The sequence below is a fragment of the Meriones unguiculatus genome, chromosome 20 (assembly GCF_030254825.1).
Source record: "Meriones unguiculatus strain TT.TT164.6M chromosome 20, Bangor_MerUng_6.1, whole genome shotgun sequence".
In the NCBI taxonomy this organism is placed as follows: domain Eukaryota; kingdom Metazoa; phylum Chordata; class Mammalia; order Rodentia; family Muridae; genus Meriones; species Meriones unguiculatus.
The window spans coordinates 70,710,550-70,733,995 of NC_083367.1; the positions used below are offsets into that span (position 1 = coordinate 70,710,550).

General features: G+C 40.0%; 1 protein-coding gene across 7 annotated transcripts in view; it reads right to left on the reverse strand.

Moving 5' to 3' along the window:
• Positions 1–23,446, reverse strand: part of Tab2 (TGF-beta activated kinase 1 (MAP3K7) binding protein 2) — a 53,338-nt gene that overhangs the window by 11,155 nt on the left and 18,737 nt on the right. For 3 of the 7 annotated variants that reach the window (XM_060373377.1, XM_021627369.2, XM_021627365.2), the window contains exons 2-4: positions 19,609–19,749; positions 9,384–9,571; positions 4,924–6,418 (exon numbers count right to left, since the gene is read on the reverse strand). In XM_060373377.1, the coding sequence (XP_060229360.1) occupies positions 4,924–6,418; positions 9,384–9,485 (1,597 nt within the window). In that variant the 5' untranslated portion in view covers positions 9,486–9,571; positions 19,609–19,749. Of the gene's footprint in view, positions 1–4,923; positions 6,419–9,383; positions 9,572–12,122; positions 12,339–19,608; positions 19,750–23,446 lie in introns of those variants that run through there. The other 4 variants (XM_060373375.1, XM_021627368.2, XM_021627367.2 and 1 more) reach the window with 3 other exon arrangements.

Here is a 23,446-nt window from a genome sequence, read left to right on the forward strand (position 1 = left end):
CTAGTCTTTTTAACACAGCTGGTGGGGCCTCTGCTAGGCAGTGATGTGTTGGCATTATTTGTACATAACTAAGCCTCGGCATGTAATTCTCCGGCACCGAGGCATAGATACCTTTCTCAGAGACTAGGATGCTTACAGCTTACATAGACCTCTACTTTAAGGAGACATGGCAGCAGTCTTCAGGTTTGTGATGGAATGTCATAAGGCCAGTTCACTGTGGTTTCAAGGAGTGTCACCATCACTGAAGAGAAACACAGCACAAGACTTTTGCTGTCTGCTTTTCCAAATCATGAACAGGGAAAGGTTTTCTAATTATGATACAAACCCCAGAAACTAGAAGGGGAAGAGACCAGCAAATCTAAATACACGAAAGTAAAGCATTTAAGACATTAAGTGAGCATAGTGAAAGTCACTGCAAGATAGAAAAAAGTACACCAAGTCCCTTAAAAACAGGCATGCTCAACAAACTAAGAAATGCGGGTCCCTCCTGAAGATCATCTTCTTTCCTCATAGACAAGTTAAAATAAAAAACAAACCCACACAGTACATTTTTATGTGACAGAACAAGGAAGCATTTTCTTTCCCATCATTTGTGCACTTGACAGAAAGGGGAAGAAAGCTCTCGTGCACACTGTCCAAGTGCTCGCCGCTCAAAAATGGAGCACACAGACTAGGAGGTCTAGGAAGCGTCACGTAGAAGACGGCCACATTAACGATGGCAGTCACATGATGGGATAAACTGCAGTCTACTCAGGGCTGGGAGTGACTCTGGGACCTGCTTTACCCCAATAACTCCCCACAGAAGCTCGGGGCACGGTTCATCTATGATTTCTCTTCTCATAGAACAGAGCCCACCAGCTAATCTGGAATGACATTTTATAGAGTATGAGGCAGGGAGAACACAAATTCAATGCTTATTTGGGCATTATAAAGAAAGGTCTTGTTTCTAAACAAAACAACAAGAAAAAGAAGAAAGTGTTAATATTTGCATAAGCACACCCTGGATATAATTTGAATGGGCTCTGGGTTATTTGTGATCACACCTAATATCACGTGAAGATTACATCAATAGTTGTCATACTGTCGTGCGTAAAGAAAAAGTCTGAATCTCTACAGTACAGATGCAATCCTGACAGGTTCAATTTATCAACATAAGGTTAGAGGCGACAATTTAGCCCCCACCCCAGGTGTTTACAAATATCCATATGAATACAGTACGTACTAAAAATGTGCTTATATCTGCATATATATAGTAATATGAATGTATATCTGTATATGAATGACTCTATGGAAAAATAAAAATGTTAATAAAGATTGTTATTTAACAGTTAAATAGAGGTGGAGACATATTCTTTTTTTTGTCAGACTTTTAAAATGATTTGTATATTGCTGTCATAATGCTTTTAAGATATTATTTTTCTGTTTGGCTTTTGAGACAAGGTCTCTCTGTGTAGCCCTGTCTGTCCTGGAACTCATTCTGCAGACTCGGCACCCACCTGCCTCTGCCTCTTAAGTGCTGGGATTAAAGGCGTGTGCCACTACTGCCCAGCAAGGAATCAGTTTTAAGAGAGCTTGCTGAGCAGAGTTCTCCAATGATGGGACGTGGCGCCCAAGAAGGCAGCTGTAGGATGGAGCTCCCATCAGCCAGGGCTGGACTCTGTGGCCTGCTAACTCCGGGTAGAGTTCTGCACCACCTACAGAGTCTGTTTTAACTAAAGAACAGGAAGAGCTGACAGGACACTCACTTGAAAAACCAAAAACAAACAAACAAGCAAAATGAGCAGTTTGATGTCAATTTGTGATTTCAAGATGATTATTTAATAACGTGATTATAGTAACATGAAAGTTCTACAGGAGGCACTTCATAAAATTAAGCCAACTACCAATTTAAACATTGTAACTTAATTTAAACTGTTTCCTTTTGGAAAAAAAAAATCACTGAATTTGTATCACAACTAGAATTATTAAATCTCAAAGTGCTGTGATGTGTAAGGAAGTACTGGTGAAAAATGACAAGGAATGAGAAACACAAAACTCAATAAACTTATTGTCAACTTTTTTAAACCAATTTCTATTTTAGGTTTAAAGTCAAGGCTTTCGCTCAACAAAAATCAAAGCTTCTATTAATATTAATGGGATGATAGAATTACAAGTGTAACTAGAGACAAGACACTGAAGTATAGTTAAAATGCAACTTTATGCAAGTTTTTAAACAGCAAACACATTTTGCCATCTACATCAGTCCTAAGAGGTTGCTGGGGAGGAGGCCGAGGAACCCTTTGGCGGCTGCTCTGGTCTGCTGGGCCTTGGCTTCATGACACACGGTATGTCTCTTTCTTCCCCCCATGCCAATGGGCTTGAATGAGGAGTGGTTTTCCCCTCCACATCTATCAAGACATCTGCCAGCCACTCCGAGGGAGGACAGACAGCTCTTCTACTTTTCAACAGCTACTCGCTCCAGTCTCCACCAGGAGGAAAGAGGGATGTAGCTTACAGCTCAGTGGGCTCTCAGCAAAGTCCAAACAGTAGGACAGCAAGTACAAAGGCACCACGGGGAACTGACAGAGGCCAGAGGGGCCGGACACTGCAAGCAAAGTAGTGACTGAAAGAAGAAAGCAGGAATAGCAAGGTGGCTCAGTGGGCAAAGCACTGGACACTGATAACTTGATTTACCTGAGACTGATCCCCCCCAAAGCATGTAAAGGTCAAAGGGGAAAAATGAGTTCCAGTGAGTTCTCTAACCTCCACTCAAATGCATCAGCACATGCATTCCTACTCACACATGCATGCACACGGCACACGTGAGAACGTAAACACACATACAACCACACATACTCATACTCTAATTAAATTTTGAAAACATAAAAAAACAAAGCCCCAAAGTAGATGAGAAGGAATGGCACGCACATAGGCTTTGAGAGCTTTTACTGAACTGCACAGTGACAGGACGGGACGTAGTTTTGAACAGTAGCTCTCTGGCTGCGGGGCTGCAAGTAGACCACAAGGAGGCAAGGGTGAGGGCCAGTATACTGCTACTATTATATTAATCTGAGAGGTGTCGGCGGTTAGATGAAAGCAGGGGCCATGTGGGTGGGAAAACAGGATTTGGATATACTTGGAAAGATAGAGGACAGGATTTTCTGTCAAATAAGATGTGAATATGAAATAAAGGAGTCAAGGATGTTTTCAACGTTTATTCTAATCGTTAGAAAATTCAATTGCCAGTAACTGACTAAGGGAGGAATAAACTGCTGGGAAAGTCAGAGGCTGTTTTAAGACTCACTAAATTTGAGAAACCCACGACATATTCCAATGCAGGGCGATTGTACAGATAAGGTGCCTTGAACTCAGGGAAGAGGTCTGGCTTAGAGTTAGCAATGTGGGGGTCAGGGGTATATACAATGTTATTTAAAATCAAGGGGCAGAGCTGGGCATGGTGGCAGAGGCCTATAACCCCAGCACTTGGGAACTGAGGCAGGAAAACTTTGTCTTGGGCAGAGCTGGTCTACTTAGGACTACCTTATTTAAAGAAAGAAATAAGTATGTAACAAAAATCAAGAGACCAAATGAGATCAGAGAACAGACAGAAAAGAGGTTAAGGATCTTATTAAAAGTAAGCCAAGAGACTCAGATCTCACTAGGACCAAAGAAGTAGAAGGGCAAAGAGGTGAGACTTAGAAAGACAAGGGAGGGTTGCACAGAACAAAAGCAGCAGGGACACCGTTTCATGGAGAAGAGGGGCTGATCTCCAGAGGAAGGAGGTGAAGGCGCAAAGATGGCTACTGAGTGGGTAACAACGCCGTCACCAAGACTTTGACTGCACCTGGCGACTGCACTGGGGAAAATGTGATTGCGGTAGATCTAGAGAGAACAGGGAAAATATGGAGACAGTATATTTAAGGAACACTTTGCTTTCTCACTGAAGTTAAATAGGAGTAACTTTAATATAATGTCCACCTTTTATCTTCATAAAAACCCTGCTCTACATTACAGGAAGCCTGCCATTCTGCTAGGAGAGAGGACAAGACTGATGAAAGAACTCAGTTTCGGTGGAAAAGCTGGTAATCTATAGAAACTCAGGCACTGCTGAAGTAAAGAAAAAGTTCCAGTCAGTCATAGGTATTGGGATAGTATCAATTTTACCGTAACTTGTAGCACAAACAGAATCACCTAGACCTCTACAGTACACACGTGCATCAGCGTACTACACCAAGATGCCAACTGTGTAAGGTTAAGCTGGCCCTGGGCACCTGGATGTTGTGAAATCTCTATGCAGGATTATGGGATAGGAAAATACCACAACCTAGGTTGGATAAAGACTCACTTACCAACTATCAGTTTAAATAAGACCAAAGAGTCAGATTCTTCTAAGAAACCTAGTCATGAAGCTGCTGTATCAGAAAGGATTAAAGGTCTGGAGCGATGGCTCAGCGGTTAGGAGTACTTGTTGGTCTTGCAGTGGACCTGGGTTCAGTTCCCAGCACCTACATAGGTGGCTCACAACCATCCTTAACTCCAGTTCCAGGAGAGATGATGACCTCTTCTGACTTGTGTGGGCACCAGGCAAGAACATGGCACAGACATACAGTAAGGCAAAATACTATTCATACATATAAAACAAAGTAAATAAAAAAATTAAAAACAAGCCAAAGTTGATTCTGAAAATCTATTAACTACAAAATTCCAGATTATATGATCATAAAATTAAAATTTATATGACTCCTTTCAAATATGACAATAATTATTATTTGGGACATTTAAAGACAGAAGTTGGGTCAGGGATACAGCCAAGCGGAAGAATACTTAGTGTAAGAAGGCAGATCAGACAGAACAGACGGCATGTGGATGCCCATTTCTGCTGTGAAATCACACGTTCAGTCAACGTAGCAAGGAAAATGACCCCTCCTTTAACATTAGCATTACCTTGTGTGTAGGCAGCATCATCAGATCCCATACTCAGTTTCCGAGCTTCACTTATCCTATCCACATGTGCTAAAGCAGGGTCCGTGAGGTGCTGCATATTCTCTGTCTCTACATAATGGTCAGGGTGATTCAGAAGGTTCGTAAGCTCAAAGGTAGGGGAGACTACCCCTGGGGAGACTGCCGGGGGCTTATTGGGAGAAACTGTAATTTTGAAAGTATATTTCGTGTTGGGCTGAGTGACCACCACTCGAGGAGACGCTGCAGAGTTCCCCCCCAACACTCGGCTTTTGGGAGGGTGGTGATGGATAAAGGCAGGACCCATGCTCACTTGCCCAGACATGTTCCTGGAGGTGGCAGATGGCCCAGAGTTTGTGGATATGAAGAGTGTAGGTTGATTCCGCATGCCCTGCTCATCTCCTGTGGTGGCATTGGCTGAAATATAGACCTTAGGTTGACTACGGGAGACCATCTCATCAGTACTTGGAGGACTGGCAGCTATGTAAACAGTGGGCTGATTTCTATTTAAGGTCTGGCTGTTGACCACTGAAGACGTGCTGGCAGTTCGAGGTCCAGAAGCACGTAATTTTGAAGAACTGTTTCTCTGTGGGGGTTCAAGTTTGATTTCTATCTGGTTTTTTCGAGGTCCTGTTGAAATGTTCTGAATGTTATACTGGGCAGAAGACTGAGCGCTACCCGATGAGTGGACTGCTGGTGGCTGTGGGGTAGTCGGCGAGCTGATGGGCATGTAGACATGAGAGGTCTGGTGGCCCTGCTGAGTGGGCTGTTGGGCTGAGGTATGTGGCAAAGGACTGGACGCAGGGTAGGTAGTCCAAGGACCAGGCTGCGAAGGTTGATAGGCTTGCTGAGGGTTCATGGGATTAAACTGAGATACCCAGCCAGAATGCTGTTGTGTCTGCCGAGCTGTACCACTAGGAGTTGTAATATAAGGCCTGATATAGATAGAATTTCCCTGTGGGCTGTTAAGTGCGGGCGGAGGTACACCATGTATGTGCAGAGACGTAGGAGTGCTCCGACCAGTCTGTATGTTTGGGGCTAACGTCACCATAATAGGGTTAAATCTGGGAGTTTGCTGAGAGAGGTTAGGTGGCCCTTTGCTGCCTAGGTGAAATCCAAGATGTGGTGTTGAATTTGAAGCACCAGATGTGCTGGGCATTCCAAACACACTGAAGCCGTGAGGAACTTGAGCTGGTGCTGTCTGTGGCTCCTGCTGGAACAGTTCATTGTTGGACTGCCCACCTTGAAGCTGTCCATCACTGACGCTGTGTGTCAGAGTCCGACTTCCATTTACTCTGCTTCCTTCTCTTCCGTGGTGGTAAACATTCTGTGACTGCAAGTCCAAGTTGAGAGAAGTCATGTGATTGCGTAGACCAGAAATTCCAGACTCATCTGAAAAGTTCAGGTCTCCTTCACCATAAAGATACCGTGTACTCTCCTGAGAGAGAACAGCACAGCAGGCATCCAGGTTGTTATTGTTCTACAGACAAAATAAGAACAGGTCAGTCTTCCTTGCGAGCCGTGAATACAGACTTCATTCCCACAGCAGTACTATACAATTAACATGTGATGCTAATATAATCTCCAGACTTAACATCTTTTGATTTGAGAACTATTTTACATATATATTGAGTTATTAATTCTCATTATTAGTATAATGGAAAGCTTATTAGTAACAGATAAATGTAAATCAAATCCTTGTCTAAGAATTGTCATTCAAATACAGTAAAAATGCAGCCTAATTAAAAATACAATTTTTACACTAACAAAGTAATCAACTTAACAATATAAGGCATAATTAAATTTCTTTTAAAAGTGAAATGATAAAATGCAAAGTTCCTCAAACTACTCAGAAAATAAGCCAGTATTTATATAGTCAATTGTTAAACAAATTCTTTTAAACTAAAGACTATGTAAGTTAATTTTTAGTGCTTATATTTTTCAACCAGATATGCAGCAATCTTCAAGTCTGTGGAAGACTTAATGACAAATAAAGCTGAGCTTTTCCCCCTCAGGAGCCTGGAACCAACCAGGTAGGCAGTTTTGGAAAATGGAAATAGTCTGTTTTCTAGGGCCCATGACCTCTCCAGGCAAAGAGAGGTAGCTAGGTTTATAATACCCCAGCTAAATTCTAAGTATTTTTAAAAAGCCACATATGGTTAGCTCTCCCCTCTCATCAAAGCAACTTCTTTTGGCAACAGAGACCATCAAGGAAATCTACAACCGGTCAAGACGCAGAGAATGACCAGCTGTGCGGTACCCAGTATCAACTAGTATATCTACAACACAACCCCTACTCCATGGAGGAGGGGTAAGATTTTATGAGCCAGAGGACTAGGATGCTTGCTGTGAGAGTGTCTTATAGCATGACGGGAAGTGACAGCTATGAAATCATAACAGTATGGCTGCCTAAAGAAGATCTGTACAATCATACCAGTTAATATGCCAGTGCAGACAGGGGAGGCTCCATGAGGCACCACTCCCAGAGGAGGAGCTATAGGCAATCAATGGCTGCTGAGAGGGAAAAGCAATCTTCTCTAGGGATGAGCCCTGGTCAGCCCTAAACACACGTACATTAGAACAAGTATTAAAAAACTCTACATGTTTCAAAAAACATGTAAAGCTCCAGAAAAAAAAATAATACTAGGGGTTTCTTTCAGGTGTCTACCCATACACATGTGTAAACATACTTGAAGATATATAGGCACCTATACGAATTAATGTGTACACACACACACACACACACACACACACAACTGGATTAATGAGTTACGTTCACCTTGACGGTTCACAGGGCATATACAACTTGGATGAGAAGACAACAGACAGACAAACAGCCAACCCTCTCCAAAACAAAACAAAACAAAACCAACATAGAAACCTTAGCGTTCTTGGAGAAGGAAATGAGTTAGCTGAGCCATGTTCCAAAGCGAGTGAAACAAGACTAGCTGGTCCTAGGAGTGAAGGTTCATTTACATGGGAAATTTCATGAAACACATGGTTCCAAAAGGAGTTGGGATTAAGTAATGGAGGATAAAAAAAAAAAGAGAGAGAAGTAAAGAGAAAAGAATATTTGGGGAAGACCATTCTGCTTATACTTCAGATGCAAGGAGATAAATATTCTTCTGACAGGGCAGCCAGCTAGAAGACAGGCAATAACAAACATCTGCTAATGGATGTGAGTAGCGAGAGACCTACCAATACAACGTAGACAAAATGAGAGGAAACAAATTCAGAGCTGCAAGACTAGGAGCCAGAGAGAAATGAATGATGTTAAAATGTCTACAGTGTGATAAAAATGACCCCAGAACTTTTATTGGTAGGAAATGATAGTCCATACCATTTAAGTGAGAAATGGTTGCATTTTCCCCCAGTGCTTTTGCCTCTTTAACACTTGGTTTATTTTCTCAATACATCAAAATTATACTGAAGTATACATAAGATATCTTCTTTACCTTTTGAAAATACCTTAAGCAGTTCTAGAAAAGACCTTACACTTTATTCCCAGTTAGCTGATTTTAAAATATCACTGAGTAGGGGATAGTGGTGGCTCATGCCTTTAATCCCAGGACTCAGGCGGCAGAGGCAAGTAGATCTTTAACTCTGAGGCCAGCCTGTACTACACAGGGAAACACGGTCTCAAAAAAACAAAATTAAACAAAATCATTGTGCTATAAGTAAGTGTTCTAGATAGTTCTTTTAACAACAAGAAATTTGTTAAAGAACCTACATTATTTTCCTATAGATTTTCAATGACTGTGAACACCGTCATACAGCTTTATTTTCCTACAAATTTCTCCCTTCTACTTGATTTGAAAAGTTATACTGTCAAAATTTGAAGGATCCCCAGATTACTTTTTGATAAAAAAGATTTCCAGGTTAAATAAATGGCGAGCTACAACTATCACTAAATATTTAGAATTACGGATTTCTAAAATTTTGTATACTAAGAACAATGTAAAAGTTGGACAGATTAACTGGAAAACCTAGAAAGTAAACTAAGAAATATAAAGCAACATTTTTTTCTTTACAATTTGGAACTTATGCACTGTTCATACAAATCCCTCATGTCAGAGAGAAGAAACTGAAGTGCAAACAGGGTTTTGACAAATGTTCAGAGTACCAAATCAATACAAGAACAAGTTTTCTGACTCCTTAATTATTTTTTTCTATTTTTATACAAAGATCTGAGATTTTAAAAATCTGACAAGAGGACAAGGGGAAAAGGAGCAAGATGATGTAAGCTAGCATGTTAGCTCTCCTGCCTGTAAGTCAGGCAGGTACTGAGAGCCGCATTTTGCCAGAGGCCACATTATTATGAGATACCAAAGACCATTTCTTTCCATTACAGCACAGTGATGCCAACAAAGACCCCTCCTCCAATCTAAAAAGCATCGGATAACTATTAGTGCTCTGTTCGTCAATCCAGACCACTGGGCACTAACCTGTAACATACACCTGGACACAACAACTTCAGGCACTTCGGGGAATTTCTGTCGCAGGTCATGTAAAACCTGAAAATCAATTTGGTGGCTTCCTTGGGCCATTCGTAGGTCGCCTGCTCAGGACTATCTCAGTAGGCAATTCTAGGCCTGAGTGGAATTAGTATTCATCTCTTCTGGCCAAGCATTTTCTGTGAAAGAAAGGAAAAAAAAAATTAATGAGAACCAATTTTAGAGCGAATACTGCTGTGAATTTATGATTACATGAAAGGGTATATGCCTTAGCACCTAACAAAATAAACTACAGAAGAACCTGAAAAACCGTATTTTAGTAAATTTAATGCTACAATCTATTTATACTTTGCTTTCAACTCCTCTTCTATGCAAAAATAACCTTGAGTCTTTTCTACTTCAGTTTTCCGTTGTATCATGTACATAAGTGTTTCTTCTCTTGTTCCATCTTTACTACCATGAATTATGCTGTATTTATTTGCAAAAGTCTCTTGTGTCTGACTATTCTCACCCCTACTGCTTTTGTCTGAGCCACCTTAATCTACTTTAGCTATTACTGTAAGTTTAACGGTCACTTTTCTACCTCCATTCTTTGTGTCAGTGCCCACACCTTTCACACCTTCTGTCTTTCCCCATAAACAATCTTTGTGAAGAGTTCACCAAAGCAGCTGCCCGCCCCCTTTGCCTCAAAGCTGCACACGAGGCCTCTTGTTACTACCATCCTCTTTATTTCATTTCTAACACATTCCTGTTCCCTTAGCTGCTAATGGGCTTCTGGTATATCCTCTAAAAGAAGCCAGTCATGTTTTTCTTTGAAGACTTTTGGACTTACTACTCTTGCCTTTAACATTTCTCCCATAGATACTCGAAGGCTCTCTCATTTACTTCCTTATATTCACTTATCAAATGGCACCCATTTAAAAAGTTTCCCATACCATTCTTCCAACATTTAAAAACAAAACAAAAAACAACTCGCATCTACATACTACTTTTCCTCTGGGAGGATTATAAGACACCTCTAGAGGATGAGGACTATGGAGTTAAGTATTGTATTCCCAGGCCAGGAGTAGACCAAACCTAGGTTCACAAAAGATGCAATATTCATTGGATGAAAGTTTTACTGTAAAGTTGCTTTCATATTACAATTTCTAAAACACATTTCAATGATTTAGATTTAAAAAATAATTTACACACAATATTAGGGCGGGCAAATAAACATCTAAATGAGAAACACCTTCATTAATTAAAAAGACGAAAAATGAAAACAAATTCTGATTTATTCCAATACTGAAGCATGAACAGCCACTTACTACTCGCCTGGTTTTCTAGACAGTGAGGGCACAAATGAGAACCTTTTGCAAACGCACAAATATGCCTACTTCCTGATAGGACGGAGTGGTTCATGGAAAAAGAGGAGATCACGAGCCAGAAGCCGAATCTTGTGTATTCTTTGTGCACTGGTTTGATCTCTGAACTACATATATGAGAGAGACACTCAGAGCAGCCAGGCTAAGGTTAAAATTAACTGTCCCCTAAAACAAACCAAGCACCATTACCCACCGAGGGAAACATAAAAAGCCAGATTTTCTATTTCTAAGACAGTCATTCCTGTCCTTAATCACATTCAAACAATTAAAATCAAACAGGAACAGGAAACACTAACCCATACTTAAGAAAAAGACAACCAATGGAGAACAAGCCCAAAATATAGCCCAGAATCGCAATATGGATTTGAAAGCAGCTCATTGGTGTAAGGGTGAATATACTCAGACTTCTCAGGAATAAGCAGAATATATTTATGTATTCACACACATGAAACTGCACATAACATTTTTCTATTTAAGAACTAAACATCTGAAACAAACAATCCCCTGGACAGACTTATCAACAGTAGGAAATAAGAGAAGTGAAGCCAGTGAACTTAAAGCAATCTGGAAGATGGAGAGAGTGCTGAGTGGGAGTAGGGTGTTTCAGACCCTCAGGGTCCAGCAGATAGCACCAACAGCTTTAATGTCCTTGAATTTAGAGGTCAGAAAAACAGGACAGAGAAGCAGGTGGATAAAAGCAAATAAACCTGATGGAACTGTGACTAATTTCCCCCAAGTTAGTGAAAGATATTTATACTTTTTAAATTTATACTTAAACAACAACAACAACAACAACAACAACAACAAAAAACAAAACAAAACAAAACATATATGGCCTTACTGCTATAAACCAGGAAAGAAACCTTAAACTTAACCCAATATCCAACAGAAAAGCGTATTTATAGACAGGGCTCACTCTCTAGCCCAAGGCGGTTTTGAACTTGGGGCAATCCTCCTGCCTTAGCTCTCTGAGTTCTAGTATTACAGGAGTGAGCTAACATGCCCATCTGGGCATGATTTATTAGAAACAAAGGAGGCCAGAAGACAGTTAAATGATATTAAGCTGCTTTGTTTTAGTTTTTGAATTCACTTATCAATTGGCACCCATTTAAAAAGTTTCCCATACCATTCTTCCAACATTTAAAAACAAAACAAAAAACAACTCGCATCTACATACTACTTTTCCTCTGTGAGGATTATAAGGCACCTCTAGAGGATGAGGACTATGGAGCTGATGGAAAGAAATCAAGCTGTATCTTGAAGCTCCTCTGGAGACTATTTCCCAGCACTTCCTCACAGCACTCTCCACGTCCCACAGACACAGCCTATCATCTTTTCTGCTGGTTTCTTTAACTGCTCTCACCTTGACAAGCGATAAAGCTTATCAAAGAAGGTAAGCGCAGCTGGTCTAATCACAGCGCAGTCTGATGCTCTGCTACTGAGAAAACCACACTAAGTTCTTTGAGACACACGCTGGGTATCAGTGCTGTAAAGCGGGAGAGCCACCACGACCTCTTGTTAGCAGGAATGAGCCTCTCACGACACCTCTCTCACGACTCTGATGGGGACTGTGATCAAGCTGAGGAGGAACAAGAACAACTTCAGTAATTCCAATTGTAAGAACTCTATTCGAGCCAGGTGTGACGTCGCGCACCCGTAACTTCAGCACTCAGGAGGCAAAGACAGGTGATCTCTGTGATTTCCAGGGCAACCTGGTCTACAGAGCAAGTTCCAGACAGCCAGGGCTTCACAGAGAAAGCCTGTCTCAAAACAAAACAAAACAAAACAAAACAAAACAAAACATATTTGAAAACTCAGTGCCACTTATGTTTTGAGTAATGCTATAAGATTTTGGTGGTAATATGTTCAAGAAATGTTGCTTAGAGATTTAATACTTTAATATGAAGCACAAACCCCAGGCAGTAAAGAAGATGAACAGAATCTAGAACTTCCAAAGTTCACTGGATCACTCTGCCATATACTGGTAAATGTAGAGGCACCTGAAGGAAATACTGTCCCGTAAGACACAGCATTTAAAAGACAAGATTCTTTCACGAGCCTGGAACTTACAGAGCTGGCTAGAATGGCTGGCCAGTAAGGCCCAGGGGTCCACCTGTCTGCTACCCCACTGCTGGGATTTTCAGCATATACCACCATGCAACAAATTTAATTATTTTGATAAAGAAAAATACATTTCTGTTAAATATCAAACAATAATATAAAGAAAGACATAAATTTCACTTCTCAACGGCATGGCATTAAGATTCTCCCTTTGTTATGGACAAGAAGGAAGGAGATTATTTGTCTATTTTAACACGTTCTAAAATTGACTTTGGGGAAGTTCTGTAAACCGTGACTGCTGAGCTGGGAGAATACCGGGAAGCTACTCTATAGAAGTAGAGCATCCAAGAGGCTAGGAAATGGCAGTCGACCTGTGCTACTGGACTACTACCAACGATCAACACCTGCTTCTCAGAACTAATCCCTGACTGCTAACGATACACTGACACAAACCACCGGGTTTCCCGTTTCAAAGTGGTGACACTATCTTGTTCACTGCTGTATGGTAGCGATACAGAGACCGTTAGTAGTTAAAAATGTACAGTGCTAATTCAGAGGACCTGGGTTCAGTTCCCATGCTGGGATGGCTTCTAACACCTAGCTCAAGAGGACTGCCTCTCTGGGCACGGCATTTGCATGACAAACCCTGCTCCCCAACACTCTGCAGTAAATCTCTAAGGATCAGAATATACGTAGCTTTTGAAGGCTACCATAATAGTACCTAACCTCTCAAGTTCAAGGGTTTTCCTTTCGTTCAGCTATAAATCAGCTTGGTTGTAACATCTATTTTGAAGTGACAAATTTGCTCTAACAACTGAAATATTAAACCGCTGTTTGAATATTAGGTATATTTTGCTACAATTTCAGCTCGGTAAATATTTACACTAGGTAAATAAAAAAAATCTGTTTAAGAAAAGCTGAACACAGTACAAAAAAACACAAGAGCACAGCTCCAACCTTTCCTAGTTTCTGCACGTTATGAACTGTGCCAGCCACATCCTGTGTTACAGTTTCTTTGGTTTCAGAACTCTCAGTTCACTATTTCATAAAGCTCACTTCTGCAGGCAAATTTCAGGTCTTATTCAAGGCAAAGTACAATATCTATTACAGTATTTATACACATTTCTTGCCACCCCCCCCCCCCCCCACCGGCACACAGGGTCTCTCTGCGTAGTCCTGTCCGTCCTAGAACTCACTCTGTAGACCAGGCTGGCCTCAAACTCAGAGATTCGCCTGCCTCTGCCTCCCAAGTGCTGGAATTAAAGGCATGTGCTACCACCACCTGGCCCTTTCTTGAATTTTTAACATGAATAAAACTGTACTATATTTTTAAAAAGGTTCTTGGCTTTAAAAAAATATTTGAGTCAAGTTTTGGAGAGCTGTATCTCTAATCTTTTTCTTAACAGCTCTGTGCTGTTTTCGGGAAAGCTACTTTTATAACTCAGTGATTTTTAGGAACATGTATATCACATCTTAACAGAACTAGATACATGTCAACATTCTCCTATCAGCTGATAAAACAACAGCAACCTCTCCAGGGTGTCCAATGAGAAGGCAGGATGCTTCTCCCTCCCTGTTGGCATTTAATACTAACTCTAAGTCATGTTGCTTCTGTGGATTGGCTGACATTATCAGACTTCATGATATTCTGAAATAATGTCTTTACCATAAAAAGAGTGATGTGCAGTCAGAATAGCTAGATGATGTTACCACCTTTCAAAGTTATAGGAAGTTAGATTTCCAACTGACACCTAAAAAAGAGAATTGTATTATCTCAGCATATATTTTATTGAAATACTTTTTACACTGTTGATGTAGTATATAAGTATCACATTATAGGTCATTTAGGTAATACTTGATATTTGATTCATTAATCAGCCTTAAAAAAAGCCAACATTCTTCTTCTTTTTCTTCTTATCCAAACAGGGTGTCACTATGTCATGCTAGCTGGCCTGGAATTCTCTATGTACACCAGGCTGGCCTCCAACTCATTCCACCTGCCTCTGCCTCCAGGTTGCTAGGATTTAAGGGGTGAGCCACCCATGCCCAGGCCATCAACACTATTTTTCTAACAAATTATTAAAATTATATTTCTTGAAGTATAACGTTGTAATTTTAGCAAGATAATCTCAAAATATGTTAATATTTTTCTATGAGAGAAATAAAAAATTACAGCCATTCAACAACAATAAATCCAAAAATTAAATACTATCACCATTTAAGAAAAAACAAACAAACAAACAAACAATAATTGCCAGGCATGGTAGTTCATGCTTTTAATCTTAGCATTGAGACGAACAAATTGAGTTTGAGGCCATTGTGGGTTATGAAGTGAGCTCTAGAACAGCCAGGACTATGTAGAGACCCTGTCTCAAGAAAAAGCAAAACAAAACAAACAAAAACTGCCAAACAAATAAAAAAAAGTAAAAATAAGATTATAAAGTCTTCAGCAATAACTCTGTTATAGAATTTGTAATATGGAATCACATTGTAAAATCAGTTAACTGTCAAGACAACAAATATATCAAACCAGTCATCCAAAAGCTAACTATTTTAAGTTAGCTATAATAGTCTAACTTGAGAGCAAGCACTATCAAAACCAGAAAACTTTACAAGCCCAGAATAATTAACTTTCCAAAGAAAAGCAATATACATCATAGTCAGTGAATGAGGCCATGATTTATGTCCTCTCTTTTTAAAATGAAACCTTCCTATAATCCCATTATTTGGGAGGCAGAGGCAAGCAGATGGAGTTTGAGGACAGCCTGGTCTACAAAGCAAGTTCCAGAGTAAGAAACCTCGCCAATTTCTTCACTTAACGCACGGCCTTAAGAGCACAAACGCTGGCCACTTCTTCCGTCTCATCAGTTACAAGTTCTTCTTAAAGGAATGTGCAAGCCAGCCACACTTGGAAAGTGACGTTTTGTGGGCTTGTGGTGGATGCTGCCATTTTCTATGGATTAAGGAAAGTGCAATAAATCCGAGACAAACACATTATATAATTGACTACCTTGTGTGTATTTTCCACTTCATATCTTACTATTTTTCCAATACTTCAGCATTTTAATATGGAAACAAAATTACTTTCCAGTACACCCCTTTCACTTATTTTTTTCAGATAATCTATCTTGACCATAAATATTATCTTGAAAAGAAAAGAGGGACTAAGCATGTTAACAAATTCTAATTTATAGGTAAAAAGAGGAGAAAAGAAAACCAGAATATTAGAAAAACTCATGTTTTGGTCTTACAGCATAACCATAAAACTTTATTAGAAGTAAATTAACTTGATACATTAAAAAAGTTAAATATTAATTTCATAACATGTCGAGAAAGGACAACTCTCCTTTACTCCATGATCAAAACGCCTGTCATCAGGTTTGGTGACAAGCCCATCTTTAACTACAGAGCCATCTCAGTGCCCTCCCCTTCACTCCAAACAACAATTACCTTCAAGGAGAAATACATTATTGCATAACCACATTAAGGAAAATCATGAGACTTTTTCTTAGTGGAGTAAGACATCCAAATTACTATACACAAGAAACTGAAGGAAAATATCAAAATGCAGAATCTATGCATATTATATATGTTATGGAGCTCTTTGTATAAAAAGTAAAAAATACTTAAGTAAAAAGTAAAAATACTTTAAGGAGATTTTAAGAAAATAAGTGCATAGGGAAGGTTTTGAAGGTAATTAAAAAAGATGTAGTTTTGATTTTGTAATCTTTTTTTCTTGCTTGCTTTAATTTATGGAGATAAAGAGTTTTTCCATGTCACCCAGGCTGACGTCAAACTCACGACCATCCTGTCTCAACCTCTGGGGCTGTGATCACAGTGTGGGCCACCATACCCAGCTGCTAGCTTTGTTCCTCCTCTTCTTTAAGAGTGTGTGTTCCCCACTCTTGGACACACACAAACCTCACCCTACAAAGGACCCCTGCTCAACAATGTGCACTGCTCTCTACTCACGAGCCAGAAGATGGGGATAACTTAGATGTTCCTCAACACAGAGGGATCAAGAAACGTGGTAATTTACACAATGGAGTGTTAGTCAGTTGTTAAGAAAAAGTGACAACAGGAAATTTGCAGGCAAACGGAACTAGAAAAAACCCACATTGAGTAAGGTAACCTAGACCCTGAAAGATAAATATGGTATGTTTGCTTACATGTGGACATCAGCCTTAAGGAAATGATAACTAAGCTACAAGCCCTAGTCCCAGAAAGGCTAGGACCAGGGGGACAGACGATATCTTCCCGAAATGAGAAAACATATTTAATGAGTTGACTGGGAGAGGGGGATGTGGGCTAGACTGAAGGGATCAGTGGGGAGGGGGAGAGAATGTGGAGAGAAACAGCTATAACTGAGGGACATTTGAGGAAACTAGTACAATGGAAACTTTCTAAAATATATGAAGGTGAGCCTAATGAAGTCTTCAAATAATAGTGGAAATGGAGTCCCAACTGGTTATCCTGACTCCAAATGAAGCTTCCAGGACTTGTGCTTATTGAAAGAACTCTTATTACTCCCTACCTTTCTTTTAACCAATTAAACTCATAGGTAGTTGAGTACAGCTTACTTAGGTTTGAGGGTTTGAGTAGACAGTTCAACTTGAGTTAGCCTTAGGGTGAGAAACTTTTTTGTACGTTGTACACAGCTCCTTTATGGAAAGCTATTATACGCTAAGGTAGACAAAAGATACTGTCTTCTGAGTGTACAGTGCAATTACAGTGGGGCAGCATTTACCAGGCACCAGGACCCTATACCAGATGCTAATAGGTATTATTTTAGTTATTTCTCATAATAGTCCTCAGTGAGGATTACAGAGCAACTGCATTTACTCAACCTTCACTAGTCTTTCCAAAGGATGCAGCTACCTACATACCGAGTTGGAAGAAGTTTTCAATGAACTGCCACTGCCTACTAAGTCCAACTCTCTGCTCCTCACACTTGAAAACATGGACAGCACAGCTCTACCTCTCACTAAACCCCAACTATTCTCTAAGCACACTGGACTACTGATTTTAGCTTTTAGCACACGTAACTTAAAAATACTCCTGCTAAAATCTGATCTTTTAATCTCAGTAGAAATATAACCTTCTCTCCGGCACTCCCGGCATTCGGTTTCTATCTCTATGTGACAGCTCACGTTATATGTGCCTCTCAATATCCAAAGAGGGTTAGTTCAGGACCCCCGCCCTAAGACACTGGAATGAGCAGATGCTCGAGTATCTTATAAAATGGTACTTAAAAGAAAATACCCTATACATACCCTACATTACTTCTAATATCCAAATACGGTGTAAATGCCAGGCAGATAATTGTCAGTATATTGCTCAGGAGCTAATGTTCTTCAAGACTCTGTATATGATGAAAGTACGTATGAAACCTGCACAGGCTTGACTGGTTTCTGATCTGTGGTTAGTACAGAATTCAAGGTTATGGAGGTCCCACTGTATTTGCCTGTAAGCTCATGAAAGCATGGCTTATCCATTTCTACCCCACTGTATCTGGCACAGCGTCTTATACACAATTTGTGTTCAACAGCATAGATAATTTCACCATTATTAATATTACCATTATTATCACCATTATTAAAATGGCAAGACTTGGTATTCATGTACATTTCCTTCTTTAAGTTCCCCTTCAGTTCCCCTTCAGTTACATGAGGGTAACAACACTCATGTAATTATAGCTGCTCCTTTTCTAGTTCTAATTCAACATCACTGAGCCATAGTTCTTTAAATACCCTAAGTAATGTGGTATATTATCAATGACTCAGTGCTAACTAATGCTCCTGATGGCAACTCGTTATGCATTACCACTAGAGAAGGAACAAGAAGGAAGGAGTCAAAAACATGCCCGAAGACTAGGACCATCTGGTTAAAACCACAGCTGGGACACAAAATTCCCTTGTTCAAATTTGGGTCATCTTTGGCCTAGATGAAATTAAAATCAAAAGATATACCTGGCTATCTACCCAGTAACTAATAGTTTTATAGATTGTTTCAAATCTATATAAACAGGCGAAAATAATTAATGTCTTTAAAATCTTTGAACCCAACTGGCTTAGCCCCCTAACCATTTATGAGCACCTTTTCTTGGTTAAAATCTCTCACAGTAGGAAACCCCAGCCTTTACCTTTTCAGTTACTCTTGAGTCATCCCAATTTTTCATTTTCTTCTTAAGCTTCTTTCAAGCAATTAACATATGCAATTAATATATATTAATATATCAAGCAGTTAATACATGCAACTAATATATATTAATGTTTGCATATATGCAATTTAACTGAAACACAACTGAATTCAGGTAAATATACCATGTAAGTACAGCATTTGATTTTTATCTATAAATAAAACTTATCACTTCAATGACTGGAGAATGTGTTAACTTTCATGTCAATGTATCAGAAACACAGACTGGTTTAAGGACTCACTCATTTCCTCCCCAGCATTATTTGTCCCACACAGGACCCTGGGAGATGGTTGTTTTAACGCTTACTTCAATGAAGACCAGAGTATGATTTCTGCACAACCGCAGAGCTTGACTACATACAGCACTTCAGGTCACTTCCTAAACTGCTTTTGCATTAGTTTGCCATGACTAGCAAACAAACTAGAAAGACTCAGGCAGAAGCTAAGCTTCAAGTCAATGCTAGCCACATGTCACTAGCTGTTAGGAGGTTATCATGCCAACCTGTCTGAAAGCAAGAGAGCTGTGAGTGTGAACTGGGTGCTGTCACAGATCACACAGCCTAAGCTTGAGTGCCCCAACTTTTGCATACCTGGAAATAGAAAAATTCAAACTGTAGCTGTCCTTGGTTGGCTCATTTGCAACTTACAAATGTTTAATTAAGTAACTGCGGTGAGCTCATCTCTACTGGATACTTCTTTTCCAGGGCAGGTCGAGGAACTGGGTCTGGAGCCTTGAAAGCAGAAGAGAAACTACAGTAAACTAGAGGTAGGGAGAATAAGAGCTGTGAGCAGACAGTATGAGGTCTGAAAGCAGGAGCAGCCCTACAGCCGCTAACAGAACATTCGAGCAGGAAAAGGCTTCTTCAACAGAGCTTCCAAGGGAAGCTATCTGCTTCAGTAGACAGTCTTCACCGGCCCAAGCCTCCCAAGTCCCCATCCTGGGGAGTGGAAAGGAGCCTCTATGAAATCGCCAATGGTTCCTAACACCAGTCTATGCCTGGGGTCAGTGCAACTGTAACAGACAAGCAGCAAGACTTACTGCAAGGAATAAAAGTGAAATTACAAATTCTTCATTTTCAGGTTATCTTACTCCACTCTCTCAATTATGCACTTCCTATTTTACGTGATCTCCTATTTCTCCAGGTCAGAGGCTTCCTAGGAAATATTTTAGATATGTTCTGACCTGGCAATGAACTGAATTTCAAGTTGCATTTTTTTTTTTTTTTTTTTTGTCTTTCGAGACAGGGTCTCTCTGTGTAGACCTGGCTGTCTGGGAACTCACTCTGTAGACCAGGCTGACCTCAAACTCAGAGATCGGTCTACCCCTGCTTCCTGAGTGCTGGAATTAAAGGCCACACGTCTGGCTCAAGTTCCAATTTTCAAAAGCCCTTGGTAACGCTTAAAGGGGGCGGCAAAGAACAGGTCCTAAGATGTGCTTCTTCACCCACTATCACCAAAACGGACTCGTGTTTAAAAACATTCTTAGGCCACATGCCAACAACAAAGCGGCAACTACAGAAGTTAGACAAATTGTGGCTGGTGGAGGTGGGCGAAGCTGTACTAGGTAGCTTTCTAGGGCCGAGGGCTGGTGGATGTCCTTGCATTTGATTCTCAGGGGGCTGGCACCTTTAGGAGTTTCTCTAGGGAACAAATCCCACAATAGTAAACTGAAATCTCTGTTCTATCAAACGTAAGGACTGAGATGGGACAAAGATGAAACAGTGAAACAGGGCAGATGGGCCAAACAGGTAAATGTTCTGTATTTGTAGTACATGAGATCCAACAAAAACACAGCAAGAGTCTTTTTTCTTTTCTTTTGTGGAAAATACAAGCTTTCCATGTTTAATGACGGCATGTTGTAGAGAAAAGAATCTGGGGAAGACAGGGACTTTGGTTCAAATCTCACTTCAATATGGCCTTGAATTAAAATATTTTCCCACCCAAAGTGTCCTTTCTACCAAAAGGCAGACAGCTGGCTACACTTCATGGTACGGGCTGCTATACAACGTCACTGTCACTGTGTACACGAAACAGCCAAAGCCTGCTGGGTATCAGGTTTCCAATACATTCTTCTGCATCACTAGGAAAAAAAAAACATTCTTTTCCCGTTTGCTTTTATTTCTGCTTTGAAAATGTGGGTAAACATAAGCTTTCATCTTCATAAATACTAAATTAACAGCTATGTTTAATAGGCTTTAGGTGTAATAAAACTGCATCACATTCTAAGAGAGGTAACTGATTTATTGACACTGGCTTTAGAATAACTACAAGAATGAATACATGAGATAGTTCAATTCTCAGAGCTGATGATAAACACAGATTTCATGATTTACATTTAGGATACAAAGACAGTTTGTAGAAAACAAGAGTAATTTTTTCTCCCTTCCAGTAAACATGAAAATATGCATGCCAACACAGTCTTATTAAAACGTAGCTCTGGATACAGAATTTAAAACAGCAAACCTAATAAAGTCCATCATATAACTTAATCTTTATACAGTTAAGGCAAAGAAAAGCCTTCTACTACATATGGGCAATAATTTCCCTCTTACTGATAGAACAGTGGGTTCCACAGAAAATTATTATTTACCAAATATGGTTCTAAGATCGGATTACAACTCCTCTGCCATTTACCAAGTATAAGCAAGTGTCACAAGCCACAAGGAATTTAAGAAAAAACATTTCCTTACAGCTACTCAAAATGTATTCATACTACTACTTCCTTCAAAATAGTTTTAAAAACTTAACATGGAAGTATACCACTCAAAATGGAGAGACAGGGTTTTATTTGCATATTTTTCAGAAAACAAAAACAAAACCAACCAAACAAAAAGGGTCAGGAGAGATTCCCTGTCACTAACTCTCAGAGGGCTTTCACATTAAAGACTACCAAGGAGGTAGATGAATCAGTTTTATGTATGTTTAATTCTGTAACTAGCTATCATGTTGAAATCTCATTAGTCACAGTACCATTTCATTTATTTCCTTGGCTTTTTTTCCATGTATACATACAATGTTAAGTAACAGTGCGTCTTAAAAACACCTGGTTTTATTTACTTGTCTCTTGTGGTCTAACTGTATTTACTGTGTAGTATGGCCACAACAATGCTATGTAACAATAATGCTGGGGTTAGGGAGAACGGCGGGAGGTCTGAGGCAGTCTCATTATGCAGCCAAGGCTGGTCCGAAACTTCTTATCATTTTGGTTCAGCCTGCTGCGCAATTTATTACGCAGGCAACATCTTCACAGGCTTTGATTTGTGACTTTTTGTTGTTGTTGTTATTTTGTTTTTCAGGACAGGGTTTCTCTGTGTAACTCTGGCCATACTGGAACTCATTCTGTAAACTAGGCTGGCCTCCAACTCAGGAGATCCACCTGCCTCTGTCTCCCAAGTGCCGGGATTAAAGGCTTGTATCACCACCCCCAGGCTGATTTGTGACTTTTTAATAGGAATTTAGTATTTTACTAAACACTGAAATGGTAATTCTTGCATCTTAGCATTCTAGTAACAAAATGGTGGTTTCTGGTCTAAGGTGTGAAAACTTACAAAATTTCTCTCTATTCTGGTTTTACTAAAAACTTTTAAAATACGTGTTGAAATTCTCCTCTTCCATTTTTTGATATCCCTAAAGCTATCCACACCCATGATCACCACTAACATGAATTAATCTACAGTATTATTCTAGTGATGTAATGTTGGAGTCCATTTGATAAGTTCATTAAGCATTTTTTTTCACCAAGTTTCCTGAGACTGGTTTGTAGTCTTTTACTCCATTTTACTATTATGGTATGTTTGGCTTTGTAAAAAAAAAAAAAAAAGTCAAAGCTTACCTTTTTGTCTCTATGCTGTGAAGCAGTTAACTGAGGCCTGAAGTTTTAAGGGTAAAATCTCCAAGGTCTGGCTACTCTTTGTAGGGACGTCTCTTACTAAGACTACCATTTGCATTTTATGAGTTCAGACCCTCTCCTCCCACACTTCCCTGAAGAAGCCTCCCTCCTTCCCTTTCTATTGTCTTCCTTTAACTTATGGACACACCGCCACATGCCTCTACCAAAGTTGCCAGTTACCTTAGCAAGTCTTAATTCCCAGAGCTGCTTACGCAGATGGCTCTCTGCACCCAGTCTACGGTGGAGAGAGCCAATAAGCTTGAAGAGCTCCCATGAGCGAGCGGTGCAGCCACTGAAGCAACACACTAAGACACACTACTCACTAGGTTCTTTCCTCCTGGCCGCTCCCACAAAAGCCCATTCCCACGCCTTTTCTGGTTGGGGCTAGTAGATCAGTCAGGGCCCTTTGGTAGTCTCAAGAAAGCTACAGATTCCCTTGGAGTGGTTTTGAATGCATAAAACACCCATGATTATAAAAACAGCCAATTTTATTGAAATATGGTTATTGTGAAAATGTTAACTTATTTACCAGGTTCAGT